This window comes from Aptenodytes patagonicus, chromosome 7, assembly GCF_965638725.1.
Source record: "Aptenodytes patagonicus chromosome 7, bAptPat1.pri.cur, whole genome shotgun sequence".
In the NCBI taxonomy this organism is placed as follows: domain Eukaryota; kingdom Metazoa; phylum Chordata; class Aves; order Sphenisciformes; family Spheniscidae; genus Aptenodytes; species Aptenodytes patagonicus.
Window position 1 is genome coordinate 61,539,018 of NC_134955.1, and position 23,676 is coordinate 61,562,693.

Genomic DNA, 23,676 nt, shown 5'->3' on the forward strand with positions numbered 1-23,676 from the left:
GTGACATCTTGGTCTTCTACCCCACAGTTTAATGAGGACCCCAAATTCTTCTTTGTTACCCCTGTTTGCACATGCCCCCACTTCTATCAAAATATCCCACAATGAACAGAAATAAAAGAGGTATTTCTGTGCACAGGAGCAGTGAAGCAACAAGCTATGAGCACCCCAGGGCACAGCAGATGCAGTCCCCATCACGTGCTCCTTCATGTGCCTCCCCCAGCACTGCAGCGAGGTCAGCCACCACAGTGGCATCCTTCCCCGTTCACCTCCCTGAGCTGCTGCACACCCTGTCCCCCATCCCATGTGGAAAAGCTGCTGGACATTACCTGACCCTGGTTTTCCAGTCCAATCCCACACTGAGAACATTTTCTGACTCTCAAGCTCTGCTTCAGGCAGCTCTACTTGGGCTTGTGTGCCCCACCAGCTCCAGGAGATGGTCCCCGAATCCCCAGCGGAGGGTGACAGGGTGGTGCCTGCTCACCCAGTGGGCTGCTGCCAGCCACCTCCACCCAGACCTGCTGCTTTCCTATCACTGAAACATGCACAGCTGGAATTACTTAGGACAAATGAGTTAAGCTCATGGAAAATCCCACAGGAAAACTAATAGTTCCCCTGTCTGGTAATAAAGGTAATTAAAACAAGCTTGAACAACAATCTCAAATACCATTCAATGAATAAGCATATTGAATTAATGGATTAGAGGAAGAAAACCTTTACCTTTGTAACAGTCTGCTTCTTGACACACCTTTAGCTGGCAACAAAGGATAACAACTCTTCGGCATGCTGAAAGAGGAAATTAAAACTTCACTTCAAAAGTAATCTCCTTATCAACACCTCTTGTTTATAGTCTCTTCATTTTTACAGGTAAGACAAATCTTTCATTGTCTACTGCAAAGGATTCACAACTTTTTTTTAGTAGAGACACATCCCTTTTGTAGGCTCCTGCCTAGCTACATTTGGATATTAGGACTGCTAGTGAGAAAGTCTTCGATGCCCAATATAGAAGAGGTGAATGTATGTTTGCTGTTCAAATTTAAGGAAGCATCTACAAAATTAAGTTACAAATCTCCGAAGTACATCTTGCTTTTAAGTGTAGCTTGCAACTGAGAAATACATCGTGTATATTATGGAAGTTAAGCATAAAACCCCAGATTTCTCAAAATCACAGACTTAAGATAGCTTCTTAGATAGCATAAACTATAAACACAGAATATCAGTGTAGCCCTATGCCATACACTCTGAGTAGTTACAGAGCACAGAAAAATTCCCGTGCAGCACTAGATGTGCAGCCTGGTATAACTTGGTTAGCCACTACCCAATATTATATAAGTAAATTCAAGGTGCCTCTCTCGGAAATCAGACTACATAGACAAGCAATGCCATGACCTGGCATACCAGCAGGAGGTCAAAGTGCAGTGACAGGTTTGTTTCGGGTAAATAAGGGCACCCGAAGGATGACACCTAAGCTCTAGGTTTTTAATTTAAGACCCAATTACAAGATGTTTCTTGTTCCCCTGTCTGCTGGCAGAATTGCCGTGACCCCCTGAACTTAATTTACAGCAGCTAAAGACAAGGCCCAGCAACAGATCCCATTATGTGAATCTGCTTTGGATCCCACATAAATCATTCTGTACATATATTTATCCAAGAAAACAACCAAGGATGCCCACAGATTTGCAGCTACATTTGCTAACATCAGCTGAGCATCAGAATCCCTTGGGCTCTCCCGTGTCATTCGCTGCAGGAGTCTCCTATAGTCAGGGCCTCCTGTATTAAGCTGGGGATGAGACACTGGTCTCATAAAACAGTAGCGTTGCTGCTGAGTCAAATGCAAAGACCCCCTGAATATTTAAAGAGAGGTTTCAGTGGGTCTGAGACACGTGCCACTGAGCCACTTACCCCTGTAGATTTGTGGCACACCTGGGGACAGACACCCCTGCATCCTGCAGAGATCACATAACCAAGGACATGAGAAGTGAACCAGCCCCAGGGTCCTCCCTGCATCCAGAACAGGATCCTCTGCCTTCAGACAGCCATGAATACTGCCTGCCCGGCCATGCCTAGAGCTACATGTGTGTGTAACCCCCAGGCCATGCCAGCCTCCCCAGTGCCTTCCAGGAACCACGTCCCCTTGCCTCCAGCTGCACCATGCTGCCCCAAAACCGGCCGTAACTGCAGATGGCAAACCTTGCCTCTCCCCTTCACATTGCCATTGGAGGAGGTGATGAGGCACAGAGAGGGTTACTGCACTTCAGGGCCAAATCTCACACTGTTTCATGTTTCCAATGATTTTCAGACCAATGTTGGCACCTGGCATTTCTGTCCCATGACAATGGTTGTTTCTGGCCACTGGTTGTCAAGCAGCAAGGGGACCCAACCCTGGGGCAATCCCAGAGGGGGACCCTCCTCCCAGCTCAGCCGCAGGCTGGCCTGAGATGAACCAGTATTTTCCAGAGACCGGAGATCATGGGTTTGCCCATTGCGGTGGCGCCTCCACTTCTGCTTCCTGTTTTGGCAGATATTGTTGGGGGGGAGGTTTTTTTCCTTGATACCATGGTCTTTTCAGGGGGAGAGTCCCAGAGAGGAAAGCAGCAGCCCCGGCTGACAGAATGCCTGCCGAAAGGCAAAGACCAGGAAAAGCATTTGCTCTCCAGCACTGTGCCCACTCAGCCAGATGCCTTCTTCCAGCACAAACGTTGGCCCCAGACCATGTCTGCTGCGAGGGGAATGCCCCCATGCTGGGCCTGCGTAGCCCCCCCTGAAAGTTGTGCAGCCACACAGGCGCTGAGTGTGGGCATCAGCAGCACTATGAAAGCTCACGGTTCACACTCAGCTTTAAGTCTCTGGACCATTTTTTTTGCATTTTCTATTAGATCACAGCTATCAGATATAAAACAGAAATCATCCCAGGTACAGTAACCAGGCACTGGGACCTGCTGGCTGACCCTTCCCTGCCCCACAAGAGCTCCCCAGGAAAGGAGAGAGGAGGTCAGGCTCTGCAGGATGACAATATTTTGATTTTCTGTCTGCAGGGCAGCTGCTTCAGCCCAGATCTCACCCTTGTGGATGCAGAAGGTGCTCCACATTAAGGCTATCTAGGCAGGGGACAGCACAGCCCTGGCAGCCTTCACAGACCCTCTGCGATAGCCCCCCACAGCCATTGCTGTCACCCAGCCGTCCCCTGGCTGTCCTCCAGCCATCCCCTGCCATGGCAGCACACATGCTTCCCCAGTGTAACAAGCTCACCACACCTCCACAGCCAGGGATGTGGGTGCCTAGGAAGACAAGTGTCCCTTCTGCAAGGTTCAGAGGCTTTGGGGTGAGGAAGGAAACCCGTGTCTCCCAGCCCCTAGGCAGGGACTCAAACCATCATACTGAAGGTGCCTGATGATATTAGTGTCTCCTGGGAGCGCCGCAAGCCCCACTCTGGGGAAGACACTTCACCTTGGGCACGATGCAGGACCCCGATACAGCAGGTTGTGCTTTCAGGCACACGCCTCATCCCTGCCAGCCCGCCTGTGGCAATGCCCTGCTCAGGGAGCACAGCTTTTGGAGGCATCTGCTCCATCCCTAACACCGGGTTTCCAAGGCTGCAGTGGGGGACAGAGACATCATATATACAAACCCCTGGGGCAGCGAGGCCAGAGTGCCCCATCCACCGGTCCATCAGGACGTGACGCTGGGGCTCAGCTCCTCTGCAGGGACCAACGTGGGCCAGACGCCACCACCACCACCGGTGCCAGCCATCCCGGCTCCGTGGGGGCTTCTTCCCCGCCGGAGGGGATTTCTCGCTTCCGTTTGGCTTAAGCCCATTTTCGGAGGGGAGGCGCAGCCGGGGTTTCCCAGCCACCGGGCTCCCTGCGCGGCCGGGTCTCCGCCTCCGCGCCCTCCCCTTATAGCCGGGCTGCCCCGGGGCTCCGCAGCCAGCGCCGCCCGCCGCCTGCCGCCCGCCGCCGCGCAGCCACCCCGCCGCCCCGCCAGCCCGACCGGGAGCCGCAGCAGAGTAAGTCCTTCGTGCCGCCTGTCCGTGCTGCGGAGCTCCGGGCTTTCCCCTTCCCCGTAGGGCCGGTGTCTCTCCCGCTTCTCCCGCGCCTCTGCCTCCCTCCCGGCTCACTTGTTGCAAGGCTAGCGAGCGCGAAGGCTCCCTGTTGTGTCTGAGAGAGGGGAAGAGTAAGTGGAAGGTGCTAAAGGTGACAAAGCGACAGATTTCAGCCCCACCTTGTAATTACCAGAATAGAGAATAAATCGAACTGCTGCGAGAAGGACAGCAGCTCCAGACACATCCCAGGGTGGGGGACCGCAAGAATATGTGTCTGGCAATTGCATTGCGACAGCTGCGTCCGATTTCTGTTGCTCATCCCCCAAATTTCAGGGCATGAGTACAGGCTGTGAGCAGTGACTCCCGTTACCCCCCCCAACCCCTTCCCCAAAATCTGTGCATAGGTCTTGGGCACCAAAGCATCCTAAACCCAGATCAGGCACCAGGATCCAGATTCAGCGTGGCACTTCCCACCCCTTCCTCTTTGACTCTATTCGGAAGGAAGTGGTTTTCTCCCAAATCACAAGAAAATAATTGGATTATGATTTACTCAGCCCGACTGCACTGAAAAAACACCATTTCAGTGCCTGGATCCTGTACAGTTCCAGGCAGCCTCCGTACCCTGCACCCTACCGGGGTCACCGTGCAAAGCTGGCACATTTCTGCATTGCCATGCTCGCCATTTTGTGACTATTTTTTTTCCCAGTCAGGGAAGTCCCACTGCCCCTAGGACCTGTCTCTTCCCACAGCACTGAAGAGCCTGTCAAAATTCTCTCCTATCCTTGGGCAGCTGCCCCACATCCACCGTGTGAGCTCCTCAGGCATGAACTGAAAGGTTCAACCTCAGGGTTAGAATCCTCGGCGTGTTTAAAGTAGGATTTCTTCCCGAGGCTGCTGCAAAGTAAGGAAGAGACGTTCTGTGACTGGAGCGTATGGCTGATCTAGAAACCATGGTCCCTTGCCATCACACCCAAGTTCAGAGCAGAAAACCTGACAAAACAGTCATTCTCCAAAGCATTCAACCACCTGCCCCCGCCGAGGGACTTTGAGGCTTGCCAGTTCCAATAGAGCCGATCAAATGGGAACACTGCTAAGGCACACGGATCGAGTCCCTTTGGGGAGGCTCTGCTCCTGCCTTGACTTCTTTACTGGAGATACAGGTTTTGTTTGCCCTCAGCTTTTGACCTCAGCATTAGGAGCAGAACTTGGCCACCATCAGGGGCCCACAAGGGGTTGTGGGTGTCCCATAGGGGTCTGCGGACAGGAGCATGGATTTGAGCAGCACAGTAGAATTTCAAGGTGGGGGTGTTGGTGGCCCGGCTCATCTGTGGACTGTGATTTCCCAGGCAGAGCCACGTGGGAGCCCCCAGCTTCACAGTGTCTCCATTCAGTACCCAATCCAGCTAACAAAAATTGGTAGGAAAAAAAACACCTCCCAGGAGGGCTTCCCAACTTGCAAAGATCGGGGCTGGCATCTTCGTAGACTCTTTGCCTTGATTTATTAGCAGCTCATTTAAGTGTCACTGCATAGGCTGAGGTACACTGAACTCAGACTGGCTGCACTAGTTTACTGCTTCAAAAGATGGTTTGACCCAGTGTGATTTTCTCGTGTGACCCCATTTCCATGGGGAGCAGGGCCAGGGGAAGAAAAGGCTGATGCAAATGCAGAGAACAAACTTTGCTAAATAACTTTGGATTTCTGAGAGGCTGTGGGAGAGTGGGGGATTTCCACTAAAACGAGACATTAAATCTTTGTCAGCAGGCCGGAGAGGACTAAAAATCCAAACAAATGCTTGTTAATACTGGCAGCAGCTCAGGAAAAAGAAGTGAAGAAAAAGATCAGCAAAAATTTCAGAATAGGGGTAATCAGTAAATCTCTTCCCCTGAGTGCTCTCTGGCACACCATGGGCCACCCCTCGCAAATGAGCTCATTCCTAAGCGTGCGGCGTGAAGGCTGTTTCCTTTGAGGAGGAAAATGAGAAAATGGGAAGCCACCATGCCCAGACTCCAGGTTGTGTCCTTCTGTGTCGCGGCTCTGCTCCAGGTGTTTCCCTCGCCCACCTTGGAAGGGCTCCAGCCCAGGGGTACGCGCCGTGATCAGCACCATGCGGAGAGCTTGCTGGGTCCCGCTCCGGCCACGCCAGCAGTCGACAGCACTGCTGTCCTAATGGCACAGGCCCTCCGTATAGGGAGCAGAGGATGCTATGCGTATGGTGCTGCTCTTCTGGTTGGAAACCATAAGCTGAATATACTATGTCAAAAATAATTGGAGCTAAAGACTCCCCCACCACAAACTATAGTGCCGCATAACAATAATGAGGATGATGATGATGGTAACAGTAAATTAACAGTAAATTAGTAATAATAATGAGTTGGGATCTATGTCAAGTCTTGACCTTAAATCATTAAATTTCCCAAGTCTTGAATTTGAGCTCTGTGCCTGGGAAATAATTCAGCATTTCCCAAAGTGTTAACTGATAAAATAATTTGGAGCCTACTGGAGTTTTAACAAGCTTTGATTTGTGAGCAGAACACAGGTGTACAGGAGCAGCTGTGGCCATCTGAGCCAGAGCCGAGCTCCTGGCGTGTCCTGTCTGCCGCAGCAGGCAGGAGCAGACGCTGCCCGGGGCCTCCAGCCATTACACATGCCATCTCCTTTAGCTGAGTGTTTCTTGTAGAAAGTGAAGTGGGTTTTTTTTCTATAAGAAAGTTCTCGTAGGAAGTTCCTTATAGGCATTTCTTACAGTAAATGCTTGGCCATCTAGTGATAAAGAGAAGAGATGGAGGGGAGTTTTCGGTACCATGTGCCATAAGCGACTGAGGCTGCATTTCAAGGCAGAACTGGAAGCTGGGGTTTACTGGTGTTTCCTGCTGCAGATACAAACATATGCAAACCAGCAGCGGCAAACTGATAAATGCTGGGCGAGCATTCAAGCTGGCCAAATGTGAGTGAGTATGGTTGCTATTGCATTGACAGCCTTACTCAGATGCTTAACTTCTTCGGTGTTTATTAGTTCAAGATGAAAAAGCACACCCTGACATGCCAATATTGCCAACAGTTCTCACACTGCTGATGTGCAGCCTCTGGGCAAAAACACCGGAGCTGATTTTATCTTTCTTCTAATTCGGCTGTGGGACTTTTTTAGGCAGGTCAGGGCATAGGGACACGCTGTAGACAGTGGCTCGGTGCGCTCCGCAGAGGGACAGCAGGGGCTCGCCTGGGCTGCAGCCCCCAGCAGCACGTGCCCAGCTATCTAGTTCCCTCCTGGACATCACCAGCCCCTGCACCCAGCCCTTTCAGAGCGTTACCAGGACAAAGTTCTGCCAGCCATTAAAAACTAAGCTTTTAACCAGCTTAATCATTCCCTTATGGACTCTTTTATGTGTAGTATCATTTCAATGGTTTTCAAAGATAAATGACATTCATCTTAGTATTGAAGAAGAAGCAAAACCATTTTGAAATCCACCTTTCTGATCACAATTCATCAAAACAAAAGACGCTGAAAGTCACCTTTGGCTGTAGGAAAGGGAGAGGTACTTTCTTTGTTTAGAAACGAAAAAAAATAAGAACAATACATGCTTTGTTTGGAATAATAGGAGAGAGAGAAAGGACCCAGCTGAGTCTGTGCTTGAACAAACAGGAAGGAAAGGATTTGGCAGAATGCATCTAAACATAGCATCATACTGGGAAATGCAGGCTAAGAAAATAGCCCTACAAAAATTAGAATCATAGACTCATTAAGGTTGGAAAAGACCTCTAAGATCATCAAGTCCAACCATCAACCCAACACCACCATGCCCACTAAACCATGTCCCTCAGCGCCTCATCTACACGTCTTTTAAATACTTCCAGGGATGTTGACTCAACCACTTCCCTGGGCAGCCTCTTCCAATGTTTAACCACTCTTTCAGTAAAGAATTTTTTCCTCATGTCCAAATTAGGAAAGTCCTAAACACTTATAGGGAATCCCTGTTACCATGATATTTTTTTGTAATGGAAATGTAAGAAAAAGGAGCTCTTTTCCCCCATTTTAAGGATTCTAATGGGACATCCTGACTCGAGTAGCCAGAGTGAACCACAGGGATTTTTCCTCCCTCCCCATTAAGTGTGCTAAGGGAAGAGGCAGGTGCGTAGCTCCAGCCGTAACTCACTGCTGCTGGGCAGCTCTGGTGCTCAGGCCCCCTTTGCTGGCCCACGCAACCAGTCCTGAGCTCTGGGGCACGAGGGCTCCGACCCGACGCCTCTCAGCAGCCACCACCTTCCCACTCAGCCGTAGTGGCACCTTAGGTTTAGCTTTGCACTTTGCCCCGGGTCCCATACCACCAGTTTAGCTGAGAGCCAGCCAGGTCATGCACACCCACACCCCTTTCTCTCCTTCCCGAATGAGTTTTCATCTTCATTGTGTTTTAAAGGCAGTAGCATTACTAATCCTGAACATGACCTGGCAGCCAAAGCACAGAGGAGGAAAGCTTTCAGCAATGCCAGGCTCTAACTGCTCTCTATACCACCTGGCTGCTACCACTAACTTGGTGCTTCAAAGCTCTTCAAGCTGCTGGGATCCAGCAGGAGAAATCACAATTAAAACGAAAAGCCACAGTCTTCCAACCAGTTTGCCCAGAAATAAGTATCACAGTTTGTATCAGCACGATACGTATCAGCAGTATAAACTTAACAAGGGTATTTGAAGATCACCACATTGTGGCCTTATAACTGAAGCCAAATTCTTCCTTTATTTAAAGCCTAATTCCTCTGTCCTTACGCAGTACAAGTAAGTCAAAACTTGCCTGAGAGTTCTTCATACAGAAGTGCACTGGTGTCCCAGAAAGTCACTTAAAAAAAAACATTGTTAGAACAAAGATTGGAAACTATGAGTCATTTTATTTATTTATAATTATTATATAATTGTAATAATGATATAAATTAATATAATTATGCAAATAAATCTATAGCTATATATTAAAGGATACATGTACATAAATAATTCTAAATACAAATTCAGAAAAGATGTTGTTACAATAACAAATTTCTATCGTTAATTATTTGTAGCACGGGAGTGTTGGTGGTAGAGCAGGACTCGCAGGAGAGTGTCTGTTTAAACAAGGTTAAACCATCCCGTTCCTCGTGCCTCATTCCTATTTCCCCCTCAGCCAGGCAAGAACTGCTCTAGCTGAGCAGCAGCCCTGGTCACTAGCACCAGTTTCATTCAGCAGCTTTGGGAAAAGTCCAGTCTGGTTAGTCCCTGCTGTCAGAACCTTGTCCCCTCCACCACCCCATTTCACTAGCCTTTCTTTCTGCACAAGCCACAGCCTGCACTACAGCCCCACATTTCAACATGAACAGATGGGACAATAATTGCTCCCAGGTATTTGAAAACACCCAACAAGTTACACGGAAGTTGCCACAAGCTGCGCTGAAGTTGCCTTGTTTGGGATGTTGTAGTCACCCTGGGACCATTTTAAAAATGAGATTACATAGACTGTGAGTGGATTTGAAGAGTCTGAATGCGTCCTTGAGCTTGTGTCTGCCACTGTAGGGATGTGGGCAGCATGCAGAGCGTTGAAGCCATGCTTCTGACTGGGATTTTTGGCCTAAAATGATAAGCCTAGTGATGTTCATATCAGGAGATACTGCTGTGCTTCCCACTTCAACCATGGTTTTCACATTCCTGATGTTTCTGAACTCTCAGCCACCTCCTCTGGGAGCTCTCCTCCACGAAGCTAAAAATTTTATTACTGACTTCAATGGGGACACAGTTAAACCAGCAGGACTTTTGCTCAGCAAAGGTTGCTGCATACCTGTCTTGGTAGGCTCGTCTCATTTTCACGCTGTACTTGCAAACTCAGTGTGCAAGTAGCTACATGGGTGCTTCCACAAACAGATCTGCAGCCAGATGAGCAGAGATTAACAAAAATAGGCCCTAAGGAAGGTTGGAATTGATCCCGATGCCATATAAAAGTATGGGAGTTTCGTGGTTGCTTTAAATAGGCACAGGATGCTTGTCCCACCCCATCCACGTCATTTGTGTGCAGCATCCACGCTCACGTCCATACTCCCACAGCATCCTGTGGGAGAGCCCTGCTCTCCTGTATCCAGAAAAGCTCGAGGTCTCAAATCAGACCATCTGAATCACCCTTAAAATCACTCATCGATTTTCTCTAAGCTATTTATTAGACCAGAGAGCTGCTTCCATCCTCTCAGTTACCTGAGGTGACGTTGCTCAGGGGCTCTCCTGCAGAGCTGTGCTCATACAAGACGTGTAGCACTCCCCCACCACCCACACAGGGACAACTCATTACAGATTTATTTTTTTTTTTAAATGGGAATGCACCTTGCCACATTGTGCCATGGTAGTTTGTATGCAAGCTGTTATAATCTGACCAGTTTTTTCTGAAATTTACAGGCTAGAAGGAAAATGATGAAAATGTTACCGTTTTTCCAAAGTGGTCCTATTGGAATACGCAACGGATCAGAGGGTTGCATTGCTGCAAACAGGCAGCTTGAAAACCCTTCGACATCAGTAGCTGAGCAAGTCCCTGCCTGTCCTGAACCTTCTGGAGACGAGATCTGGTCTAGGGACCAGGAGAAGATGAGTGAAAGGCCAGAGGCAGCCTGCAGACCCTCACGTGCATCTTCCATCACAAGCAACGGGAGCTGCACCTCTGCTGGGGACAGCCCTGAAAAGGGGAAGAAAGGAATAAAGGGAATCCTTACGAGTGCACTTAAGAAGATGAAGAAGATCAAGCCACCCAGTGGTAAGTGCTCCTCCATCCTCCTTGCACCACCTCATAGGCCATAGTTATCTCTAGAGGGGCTGCACGAGGTGGAGAATTGTCCCCTTGAGAAACAAGGGCACCAACAGATTCAAGTGACTTGCCCAAGGAGCCTCTGGAAACATGGGCTGAGGGGGACATGACCTCAAGTCCTAGTCCTTTGGTACCAAGGGCACACTCCTTGAGGAACTGCCAGTTTGCAGGATTTCTGTCCAAAACGAAACTTATTTCTACCTCTCATGGGGGCACAGAGATCTGTGGGTGGGCGAGAAACCAAGGCATACCTCTCTGCTCTGCTCCTCCATTAAACCACTACCCTGTGAAATCTCCTCTTCCCCCAGGAACAGCAGTGAGCAGCACACGTAGGTCTTTCCCGGGGCTGATATACGAACATACAGCTCCTCCAGTCGCAGGCACCGTCTCTGCAGGGTGCTTAGAGAGGTAGAAAAATACCTGCTCAGAGAAACCCAGAACTGGAGAGGAAAGTGCCCCTTGGCACTTCCAAGGTTCACCTGCCACCTCAGGTGACATATCTCATTACCTGGTTCATAAACTTGGCAAGCTGTACCTTAAAATAAGTTCATTTTTTAGTCCTACCTCCTTTACTGGGGGGCTCTTCCAAAGTCTTACTGTTTTAGTACAAATTATCTCATTTCCAGGCAAGCCTTTACCTGGCTAATTGGCTTCTCTTTCTCCATGTGTCAAATGTTTTCCCTAACTGGTGGTTTTCCTTCTCGGCCTTGAATTTGCTCAGCTAAATGAACCAAGTTTACTGAAAACGGGCCCTTCGTTCCTTTGTTCTTACTGCTGCATTGCCCCATTCCCAATGTCTTTTTTCGAAAGAAAGCAACCAGAATTGCAGAAAATATTCCAGATGAGATACCACCACTGCCTGGTACAATATGTTGCCATTTTCCTATCTCAGCTGGACATTCCTCACTGGATACATCCTGGGGTCGTATCTGACTTTTTCGCCATAATCTCACGGTAATGATTTACTAATTTTCCAGGCATCTCTCTTCCTCCTCCATCTCAAGGTGATTCACATCCAGCTTGCATCAGAAAATCCTGTTTGTTGCTACGTAACTTTTGTTCTATTGAATTTGTATCTTATACTTTGTGCTATTAAATTTCAGCCCATTTACTATTCAAGTTATCCCATTGATCCTGTATAATACACCAAGCCCTCAGTTTTGACAATGTCTCTGAACCTTGTGTAATCAGCAGATGCCAACAGGGCACTCCCAACTTTTGTGCTGCAGTCTCTAAGGAGAATATGAAGTAAGATGAGTTTCATGAATAATGTAAGCTTTCTTCACCGAGGGATTTCCATACAAACCTTACACACCTAACAAAACTTATTTTGGGATATCACTTCTCTAGTTTAACTAATAATTTCCCAGACTGCACCATATCGAGTAACTGGCAGTAGTTCAGAAAGGATAGTTCAATGTATTTATCTTGCCCGCTAAATGTGTCCTCCAGAAAAATTTCGCAGATCGGATTGTGCCAGCCTATTTCTGGAAAACTCATGTGGTATTTCCTCTAGCACATCTTATTTAGCTACATCTTTCCATCTACATTTTTTTCTAAAGCCATGCTTCTTCCTTGAGGTCCTATTAATGGGAGCGAGGATAATAAATAAATAAATGAATAAACCCCCACAAATCTAAATTTTGGAAAAAATTATGGGTAGCACATGAATACCCGTCCATATGTAGCACACTGGTGATGGGTATTCAAATTTCCATTGCTCCAGTTAGAGGTAGGCTAGGAATAATCTTAATTTTAAATAAACAGAAAGATTTTCTATATGGTGAAGGAGCCTAAGATCTAGCATTATAGAAATATAAACATTTTTTTAAAAAAGTATTCCAGAGCCATCATTTTATATAAAATAAAAATTTAAATCTTTGCTCTTGGGTAAAGGAAGGCTGTTCTTTTTTCACCAGTCAAACAAGTCATGGATCTCCTTGAAGAGCAGAAGCTTTGTGACGCTGCTCAGCATCTGATTGTCCTGGAGAAGAGCCTATCTAGCAAAAGTGAGGAGGGACTGAACACCAGCCAGCAAGATGTCGAGTCTGTCTATGAAGTTCTGAAGTACAAAGTCTTCAGCATCTTGAAAGACTCCATCCTTCTAGCGAAAACAAACCCAGAACTGCTGCAGCAGGCAGTAGATGCACTGAAAGAGCAGGAGAAAGAAGATCAGAACTACACGTTGGAGAATCCACCTGACCAGAACATGCAATTTAGACCTAGAAAATGGAAAGAGCTTTGGATGGCTACAGTAAAGGAGTCGGTAGAGACTCGAATGAAAGACACAAGTCATACTCCTAGAACTGAGAACCTCTCTACAGTTGGCCAGAACCTCCTGCACATGGGAAAGACAATGAAAGAAGATTTGACAGTAGTTGTAAAGTACATTAAACAGCTTTATCCTCCTGAGTTTAACGTGTTCAGCACATATGCAGAATTCTACCACAACTATTTTGCCTCCCAGGCAAAGAAAAATGCTGAGTCTCATCTGGAAGACAAGGATATTTACCTCCTCCTCTCATGGGTGCACAACATTTATCCCAAGTAAGTGAGGCTTTTACACGTTTATCCCTGGTGATTAACGCAGGTTCACTGGCTGCAAAACCAGACATTTGCTTGATGTATGAATTGATATCACTGCAATGCAGTCTGGTCTGTGGCTAGGTCTTGGTGTCACTGGCATCATGCTGATGCACACCAGCTGGCCAGGAGAGTTGGAAGGGACATGCTCAAGGCTGCTAGTCTGTAAACCAAGGGCTGACCCCACCATTCAGGCTTCTGGGCAACAGACATGCACACAGACGTTTAGGGCTTCACTTGTGGGGTAAACTGGGCAGGTTCATTGCCCTGATCTCTATTCCAGTTGCGGACCTGAACTCATTCTTGGAAAAATTGGAAATTTCAGCCCTCTGGACCAGAGGGCAGCCAATAAATAGAACAACCTGAGATGCAATTATCCTGGGCATGGAGGATGTTGCTTAGGCATCACCCACAGTCCTAACCCTAACTCCTCTGGGTTAGGAGACGAAAGGGTGCACCCCTGTGAATGGACATCATGAGTCAAGGGTCGCCCTTCATCCTCGCAAGCCCTATATGTTATAGAACTGAAAATATTACTTGTTGTGGCTTATAGTACTGGATGGAGAATCAAGGGCTCTCATTTCTTAGGTGAAAACCAGTAAATACACTAGCAGTCTTTCTTCCGCTGTTCTAAAGCCATTCAACCTTCACCTCCACTTTTTCCTTCTCGTGTTTCACTGACGAAGTCTAATGAGTCAGTGTTGATCCTGGAAGTTTTCCAGAGCCAGTGCTGTGCTCTAGGTCAGGATATTCAGGCCTGAACCAGCGTGTGTATCCTGACCTGGAAATCAGTAGCTGTGAGGAGCAGGGCTCAGCCAGAGCAGCACAGCCCAGTGCTGGGGACAGTGTTGGTCAGGGCAGCGGCTGCTTTGCGGGGTGTTCCCAGAGGCCAGGTCCAGGTGTCTGCTCAGGGACCACCTCTCTACACAGCCAGCAGTGAAGGGAGCAGCGAGGAGGAGGAGGGTTGCACAACAGCCTGGCCCCGGCTTCCAGCATTGTATCAGAAACAGCCCATGTGTGGGAAGCACGGCAGTGTACCCCCGTGGAGCTGGGTCATGTGCAAACATGGGAATCAGGTGATGCTCAGGGTTGTTCTCTGCAGCTCCAGAGGGAGAGGCTGCTTCCAAATCAGCCCTTCCATGAGCGCTGGCCTGAGCCCCCCACGGCTGGAAGGTCCCTTCCCTTGAAGCTGCTCAGGAGCACCCGGCTCAGCCGGCATGTGGTGGGGACGTGACAGCGGGGTATGAAACTGCCCGCTCCGTTCCCGACTAGCCACAAAATGCCAGCTTTTCATCTGATCACCTCTCTATATTGACGGAGAGAGGCTGTGTCCTGGGACTAGTCCCTGCTGCTGCTCTGGGTCCCCCATACCCAGCACAGTGGCCGGTGCTCAGGAGCTCGGCAGAACATGACGCCATTCCCTGGGGTTGCTCAGGGTCCCACCCCTGGCACAGATTCAGCTCCTCCAAGTCCTGCCTGGACTAAGGATAATGTACATTTTCATCTGTTTTTTCAGTGATATCCTCAAAAAGTGTTAGTGATTTGCATCAACAGTTGTCTTGAATTACACTGCCCTTGGTAAATGTGATTGTTTGGCTTTTTCATTCCAGAGATATGAGAAAAGATCATGTTTTAGCAGAGGAGTTGGAAAAAGTTAAGCTTGGAAGCCTTTTGCCATCAAGTCTGAGCAAAGAGCTTGAAAAGAAATACCTTGACAGTGAAGAGGTGAGAATCTGTTCAGTCCCTCCTCTTCCCTTTACTGCTCCCATATGATGCCTCAGAAGAGCTCTGATTTGTCCTGCATGCACATTTCTCAGCTGTGAGTCACACACCCTTCCAGAGAGAAGCAAAAGCAAGAATGCTTTTGTTTCTTTTGGGGGGTCAGATCGGCTTTCTGCTAGATGGGACTTGTAGAGCAAACTTCTGCTTAGCTCAGCCTTCTGCCCTGGGGAGCCATCAGAAAAGAACTGCTCTGTTCCTGCAGACCTTGTGGTAGGAAGGTGGAAAAAAATCCAACAACAAATCTTTATGGGTAACTTTCCAGTTTTCTGCTAAATCCCCAGAGGGATTTACGCTCCCTTTCGCAGATGTTGGATTCAGAATTACTTCTGGTCTCTGCAGCGGTGCCAGACCATGGGTGAGCACAAAGCATGCACATCTGGTCTTGAAAAATCTGTCTCTTTGATGGATAATTGCCTGGTCCGCAGAAAATAACAGTTGCTCTGGTTTTTGGATCACTCTTGCCTTAATGGAAACAAGAAGCAACTTTTACAGTACTCCCATAGCTTAGTGCTTCTGGCATTTTGGGCTGGAATTCCTGGAAAATGAGAAGACAAGTTCCAGGTTTAGCTGTAGCCCGTGATGGTTTGCAGATGGCAGAGGTGGGTGTGAGGGCTGCAAAGCGCACGAACAAGGCACTTGGTGATCAGAGATATATGCCAGCCACCGTACAGACCGTTTCCAAAGCCTTGCTGCAGTGTGCACGCAAGAGGGGTCAGAGCAGAGAAAACCTGAGAACACTTTGTTTCACTCTCCAGCGCTCATAAGACGTCAGAAGTGCTCATGAAAAAGGATTGCAAAACCAGGCACAGAGGGTAGCACTGAGAGTTACACACAGGCAGTGCGTGGCTGGGGGAATTTGGGCTCTGGCACGCGTAGTTGCCTGCGACCTTCCTACTCACCGCTCCCCTCCCCTGCCCTCAAGATCACCACTGACGTGGCATGGTGGCGGGCAGGAACATAGATCTTCATTCCTAGCCTGAAATACTCAACTCGTTATTGTATAGGTGGATATTGTGAGGGGGTTGTCCTTGCTGCCATGAAGCTGTGGATAAGGCGTCTCCTAACAAAGAGCCTTTATTTCTCAGCCAGGGCCAAGGAAAAAATTCTGCTCAGCCAGACAAATGGTGGGTGGGTGAGTAAAACCTGCGTAAGGCAGGAACTGCTACATCCACTTTGTGGTAAATGCTGTTGTTTTTCCTTCCCTAAAGGCTACTATCAAAAATTCACTGAGCAAATGTTTAGATAAAGAAATCCAAAGATGGAAAGAAGACAAAGAACCAGAGAAACTAAGTGGACATTTTCAGAGTGAACTACTAGCAATATTTGTTATCCAGGTAATACAGATATATATTAAAAATAAACAATTTCATCCTGCCTGTATTTAGGGTATGACACTAACTATAGTCAATTCAGGAAAGGGAAAGGCCAAGTTGCTTGTGTAGGGTGGTGGTAGAGGCGGGTGGTACAGGGGAGCCCTAACCGATGGTCTGGCATGGTCCTGGTATAGCACGTGATGGAGGCAAACTCCTCTATAAGCAAAACAAGCAGGAAAGCTGCCTTCGTTTCTCCCTGTGTGGTCTCTTCTGCACGCCCAGCCGAAGCCAAGCCATTAGGCGCTGGATAATGTAGCAGCAGAGAGACAAGACACAGGTTTAGCCGAGCGAGGAAGCAGCACGGTGCTGTTGCCCCGCTGGCTCCTGGGGAGACTGTCATGGGCAGAGCTGCTCCGAGTGCTCACGCCCTTTCCCCATGCTCAACGCTTTCCCTCCTCTGGCTGCAGAGGATTAGTAGAGTTTATTTTTTAAAAATAAACCTTTCATATATTGAGGTTGTTGTGCTTGGTTTTTTTAATGCAATCATATGATGTTCAGCAAAAAAAGCAAAAAACCCAAGTGTTGCTTTCCCCGCTTTCTCAGCTATTTTACAGACTTTCTTTAATGCTTCTTTCTTCTTCACCTCTCTCCCCATTTGAAAATGGAGTTCAAAATTTGCTTGAACTCACCAAATAAGTATAGCTGCTCTGCATGGTCCCTGGCTCAGTCGCAGGGATGGGTGCAGGAGAACTGGGCGCAGTTACCGCAGTTAAGGATCTGTAGCGATTTTAACCAGTGAAGCTGGCCTTTTTGGAGCAGACGGCATTTAAAATTGATCTTGTTTGTTAGAGTATCTACAGCGGCCAGAAGCGAGCCAAGGACATCAGCACAGCAGTGGGTGAGGAGCTGTCGCTTCGCCTGTCGAGGGAGCTGCCTGCCTTCCTGAAAAGGTGCGGTAAGGCAGCGTCGGGCAGCAGGGCTGCCAGAGCCGCCCGGGACAGGCACTCATCCTCTTCTCCTCTTCATATCTCCCCTCCAGCTACAAGGATGCCTTTGAAGACTTTAAGGAGAAAAGCAAGAAGCACAGATACTACAAACCTATACTGATTGCAAATATTAACAACTGCTGGAATTTTAGGTAAGGGTCCAAAAGAAAAGGCTTTGCTCCTTCCTCTGCAGGCAACGGATAATAGTGTGATAGAGGGGAGGTACTCCAGAGTGGGCAGAGGAAGGTCCATCTGCCTGCAGAGGAAGGTTTGGAGACCTCTGAATTTCTCTCTATATATCTCTTTTGAGGACAGTTTATTCTGACCTTGCTGATATTTCCTTGCAGAGACTACGCAGAGAAAAACATGGCGGAAAAGGACGACAATAAAGCCAGTATTCTCAGCACTCTCGGCGACATTGAAAACAGCGGCTTTGACGTGCTGCTTCAACAGCTGTTTGCCCAGCTGAAGGTACCAGATCTGCGCCCCACACCCTTCTACCCCATGGCTCAGCCTGTGCCGGCGCCAGGCATGTTCCCCTGCCGTGCTGTCGGTTGCCCAAATCTCTGATTCAAATGCAGCAAAGTTCAGAAGGGCTGTGGGGCAGGTCGCCTCTCAGCATCAGTCAGAAAACTCTGAATCACCTCTCCTTGAGCTGGTCCTCAAGCCTGCAGGCAAAATGGGCGCAGCTACATAGGCATGACTGTGCAGTCGAGCATAAAATGTGCTGATCACATCTAAGATAACTGCCGCAGGAGGGGGAGTCTCAACCTGCAAGTGTTTACACTCCAAACTGTAGGAAGTAATCACAAATGACATGAACTGCAATCACGCAGCTTTTGGCTTCTTCATAGAGGTGGTCTGAAAGGCACTTTTGGTTTCTTTCTTTTTTTTTTTCACTTTTTTTTATATATAACACAAGCTTTTTAAGTTAAGCAAGTGTGGTGGAGGGGAAGGCGTAGGAGTCAGGAATGTTCAGCCACAATCTCTTCTGCTTTCTCTGTAGGGCCTTTTGGAAGGCACCTGGCAGAGCAGGGGTGCTTTTTTTATTTTCATATTTATTTGTTGTGGCCAAGAAAAATCGTGATTGAAAACGTCTCATAATGATTCATTTTTTTCCCCTGATGGTTCCATAATTCTCTAATCAGACAAGATGGTGTGGACAAAACATTAAAAATGTGGAAATAAAAGAAGCGTCTCCAATATGTGGCTTTCAAGCCCTCAGTCTTCTTCATCATGAGGAACCAAGAAGGGGGCACAAACTCAATACAGCCCCCTCTTCCCCTGCCCCTGTAACTCATTGCCACATGTCCCTGCACAGGACTGCACGCTGCGCTGTCGCTATGTAGGATACTGTACATACAGAAATGCTAAATATACGCATGCATAGAATTTTTTGAGGGAACTAAGCAGATTTTCCTTTTTCAGCCAATTTATAAGAAGTTTACAGAAAATAAGTGGGACTCCAGCAATGAAATTATGAACGAGATCATTAAAACCACCAGCAAACATATTTCAGACTTCCGGACCCTAAAGGACCCTTTCTACCATGTAAGTCCAAGAGAAATGTCGGAGGGATTCTGGGATGCTGAGGCTGTGTTTTCAGCTCTGATATTCTGTGACTCGAGTTGCCTTGGCCCGCGTTAAGCTGGTGAGCTGGCATGGCATCGGAGAGCCCTCTCAGGCAGGAATTTCCATCAGCATGCAGTGTACCTAGATTAGCCATGTAAATCTTACTCTTCTCCAGCAGAAGCAGACTCATGTAGGTCTGCTGCAGTGTTTGCAGAGAAAAACACCCCTGCTGTAGAGAAAGTGCTCTAGGGATCACTCAAAATATGGCTTTATTTATGTATGGGTTTGGTTTAGCAACCTTGAAACACGGGCGAAATTGCACAGTTGTACCTCATGGCTCCTTTGATTGCCCTAAGGACCAGAGGAGATGGATGCAACTGAGACAAATCCCAGATAACTGAGCCACAACCACATTTTCGGTGATGCTGGAGTATATATGAAACATCACCATATAAAAAAATCTTTGATTTCCTGCCTTTGTCTTTTTAGTAGCTGAAACAAAATTATGATGTTTTGTGTATTAGAGAGAGGAACAGGAGGAGCAGCATGAATTCCTGTTTCTCTGGAATACTGCTGCTTCTTCTCTAACACGTTAGAACTTTTCTATGCCTTCAACTCTTCCCAGAAGGAAACAACATTTGGAAATTCCCACACTTCATTAGTTTGAGTACAAAGAAATTCTCGGCATCTAGGATGTGGCGTAACCAGTCGTGGGGAGGTTGGCAACCAGCACCATTCGTCACGTGTGATCAGCAGCAGGCATTTGGTGGGGCATGCCTTACAGCGCCCAAGATGTTTTTGTCCTCCATCCACACACATGGTTTGTTTTGTCCCCAAGCAAAAGGTAGATGAATGATCCCCCCTCTCCTTCCCAACAGGCTATCATCGAGAAGATCCATGCCCGTTTGGTTAAAGAGTACATCATGAGGCTGCTGAAGAGGAAAGTCAGCCTGAAAACTCCAACACAACAGCAAAACCTGTCTCAAAACATCTCCAAGAATGCTGCTGACCTGGAAGCCTTCTGCACCAGCAATGTACGTGAGTGCTTGCCATGTCCACAACAGCACAGGGCATGGACACACTGAAAAACAGGAAAATAAATTCTCTGGGGCCTCTCATTAACCTTTCCAACTCAGCTTAATTTCCTGGAAGGCAGGACCGCAGGCAGAAAGAGGTCTCCAAGTGCCTGCAGGCAGGAAGGCTCCCCTGCCACCAGCCTGCTCTCCCCCAGATAGAGAGCGATGATTTCATCCTCCTTTGTCCCGTAGGCAGTGGTTTCCTTTTGAGGGTTTATATTGATAGGGTCAGAAGATTTAGCTAATGATCTCCAGTTTCAGTACAACTTGCATGGAGTCTGGGTTTGATTTCTCTCACTGCTGCTTTTAGGTAAGGCAGGGGCTGGAATGGGCAGCACGGGGTCTGTGATACGCAAGTGTTTCCTCCATGAGCGGCACAGCTGAAACACTCCTCTCCTCTGAGATCACCTCCCCCCTTCCATGCCTCTAAATTTGCCTGCAAAAAAGCTAAAAGCTAAGCCAAACCCTGTCCTCTGCCACCCCATACATGTTTGACTGGAGGAGGAACAAGCCTGAGCATCACTCGGTGTGGGTGGGAGGTCAGGTAGCTGGCACCTTGGGATATCCAATGGCCAGAAAACAGCCCAGAAAACTCAGGCTTTTACCTGAGTGGGCAGAAAGAGGATTTTGGCAATGCCTGGAGATGCTAAAGGCAGGGTTGTGTGCAGAGCTGGGAGAGAGCAGCACGTGGAAGTGTGTTACCTTGCCCATCAGACCTCATACACACACCAGGCAGCGTAGAAACCCAAGGAAAGGAAAACGTGATGGGAGGGAAGAGCAGAGAGAGTCTGTCAAGGTAGATGCGGAAACCTCAGTCTTATGGCAAACCCCACACCACTTGTGTAAGAGGATTAAAAACAACCACAGAACTAACCCAATTTCTCCAAGGATGGTCCAGGCAAAGTCTGGGCTAGAAACATCACTGAAAACAATGAGGCGCCTAAAATTGCTGCTGTGTCCTTCCCCCTCACCGGGAAACAGCCTCAGGAGCCAGCTCGGTGGCACCCCTGGTGAAACACAGCTCCTGGGCTGGGCGGAGGTTTGCACCTCCACGATGCCCTGCTGACTGCTTTCTCTTCTGGCAGGGGTCTCAAGCCATGTGGCTGAATTCGGCGCTCCCCAAACTGGCTGAAATAATCCGACTTCAGGATTTGGGTGCTATTAAAATTGAAGTTGCAACACTTGCCACAACATACCCAGATATCCGGTAAGAGATGCTGAAGCAGATTTGCAAATACTCATATGGAATTTTAATTGAGCCAGAAAACAGTCAAATATGAGTATAGGTGAGGTTCACATAGCCTGAGTCTATAAAAACAGGTGGGGGCTGCCTGCCAGGCTGTGGCAATCCCAGTGCCATCAGACAACAAAATAAACTATTAAAAAAGGCCTATTTATATATTCCAAATTCTGGTCTGATTTTCTCCTTTGCCTTGGAGATTCCCTACTCTACCCCAAACTTCCTGGGGCAGTGCTGCGTCCCCTCAGTGCCCACTGCAGAGTGGGGGCCGCATCCTGGCACAAGGGACCCAGCACGCGGAGATCTGCAGGAGGAGATAACACCTGCCCATTTCTCTTCCACAGCAAAAGGCACCTGGAAGCATTGCTGTACATCAAAGCCAATTTGTCACGCGGCGAACTCAAAAGCATCCTGGGCTACTTGGCAGACAGCACAGCATCCACACTGCCCGGGGCCCCGCTCTTCTCCAACATAAACGTGTCCTAGGCCAAGGCACCCCTTGGCACCCCCTTGTGCCGGACTATGGGCTAAGCCAGGGATGGAGACCGTCCCCTGGAGTGATGCACAGCATACACTGCTGCCTTTTCCTACGGAAAGTACTTTGTCCTAACCCAGTGCTCAGCATCTCTGTAGGAATCACTGTCCTCTGCGTGCAGTCGGGAAAATGGGGCATCCGTGGGAGGAGCAGTGCTTGCAAGCACGGGGGCTGCTCCTCGCAGCAGTCACAGACTCCCTCCAAGGTCTCCTTGGTGCCACCATGTTCTCTGCCTGGACACTGCCCTGGTGCTCTGACCTCTGTCTACCTCACAGGGTGCTGTGAAGGCCACGTCACTGACTCCTCAGCTAGCCCAGACCGAGCAGGCAGCTCCTATAGCTTTTTGTCTTCTAAGGAAACGGAAAGAAACAAAAACTGAAGCCAAAATTTAGAGATGTTGGAAAAGTCCCATGCGAGCGTGCTTGCACCCCATCTGCCTTCCTCTGAGCCGGGCAGGGGCGGCTGTGTTAGGCTGATGGGAGAGGCACCAAGTTTTGGGTCAGGAGGAGCTGTCGCTCAGCCATGCCAGGACTCCTGCTGTCCTGCTGCGCTGCAGCACCCCAAGATCTGGAGCCTGCAGTGGCCCTGGCTGCACGCTCTGCCCCATGCAGCAGCGTTGCCCAGGGGCATCGGGATTTCCAAACCGGCCCTGGAGAGTACCGGCTGGCGCCACAGCAGCAGTCCGGCCAGGGCAGTGTGTACTTCCTTCACCTCCGTGAGGTGGGAGTGCCCGACACCCCCGGCAGCCACTAGCCCCTCTGCAGTGACCCCATCCAGTGCATCTCCGCTGGAGTGGCACCCTGCTAACAGAGGGTTAGGAGCAAACCGCCTATTGCAGTGGATCATGTGGGCTAAGCACCAGCATCTAAAGCACTTTGGATATTACTTAAGCCCTCCTTTTCGAGGAGAGGACTTTTCCAGACCCCATTAACATCATAGGCTTTGAATGGGTGGTGGAACTGGTCTCAAATGCCATTATAATATATCAAGCATGCTGTATGCATCACCATTTCCTTGCTCACTCTTTCCCTTCTTGCTGTGAGGTAGATAGATGTGAAAACACAAATGGGTCTGTTGTGAAACTATGTTTTGTTTTTACAGCCCAGTTTTTTGGGAAGCGAATCACTTGCCAAAAAAACAATGTGTTTAGTTGAAGACCTTTCCCTTCTGTTTTTCTCTATTTCAACTTTTGTATCAGTCTGTAGAAAGTCGGTCTGGAAGAAAGACGCATAATGACTGTGCAAACCATGTAATGTATTTATATGCATAGGCAGTATACCATTGGTGTATTTTTGCATCCAATTTTATTTTTTCTCAGTTAGAGATATTCATTTGCAATGTTTATATTTAAACAGTATTCCAATATGCTAGAAAAGTGACTCATTTATTCTGTCTCTGGCTGTTGTTTACTGCATTGCCACATGTAGTCCTATGTACTCCTTCGAAGGGCCAATTCTTCCACTACTCCCAGCCTGCTCCAGTGAACGTCACCCACCGGTTCCAGGCAGGGAGGGTCTTGCTGGACTACAGACAAGCTGGAAAAGCAGAGGCACTCTCTGTTTGTGCTGTGTATGGGTCCCATAGCCTGGCTTTCCTTGCTCTCTGGAGCAAAGACTGTCATGTGCACTGTGTTTATGGTATCTGGTATAGCAAGGTCCAAAATGTCAGCCTCTAAGCATTACCACAGTCTCAATGTTGAATAATAAAAAGATATATATTTGACATACATCTCATCCTTACTGCTCT

At 48.3% G+C, this 23,676-nt stretch overlaps 1 protein-coding gene across 1 annotated transcript; it reads left to right on the top strand.

The window, feature by feature from the left end:
• The first annotated feature begins 3,951 nt into the window (after positions 1–3,951).
• On the top strand, positions 3,952–23,658 carry TNFAIP2 (TNF alpha induced protein 2). Its single transcript, XM_076345504.1, has 12 exons — positions 3,952–4,003; positions 10,441–10,792; positions 12,763–13,390; positions 15,037–15,151; positions 16,417–16,542; positions 17,371–17,471; positions 17,561–17,659; positions 17,855–17,978; positions 18,936–19,058; positions 19,958–20,113; positions 21,241–21,362; positions 21,740–23,658. The coding sequence occupies exons 2-12, from the start codon at positions 10,453–10,455 to the stop codon at positions 21,879–21,881; spliced, it is 2,076 nt and encodes a 691-aa protein (XP_076201619.1). The 5' UTR covers positions 3,952–4,003; positions 10,441–10,452; the 3' UTR covers positions 21,882–23,658.
• The last annotated feature ends 18 nt before the right edge of the window (positions 23,659–23,676 follow it).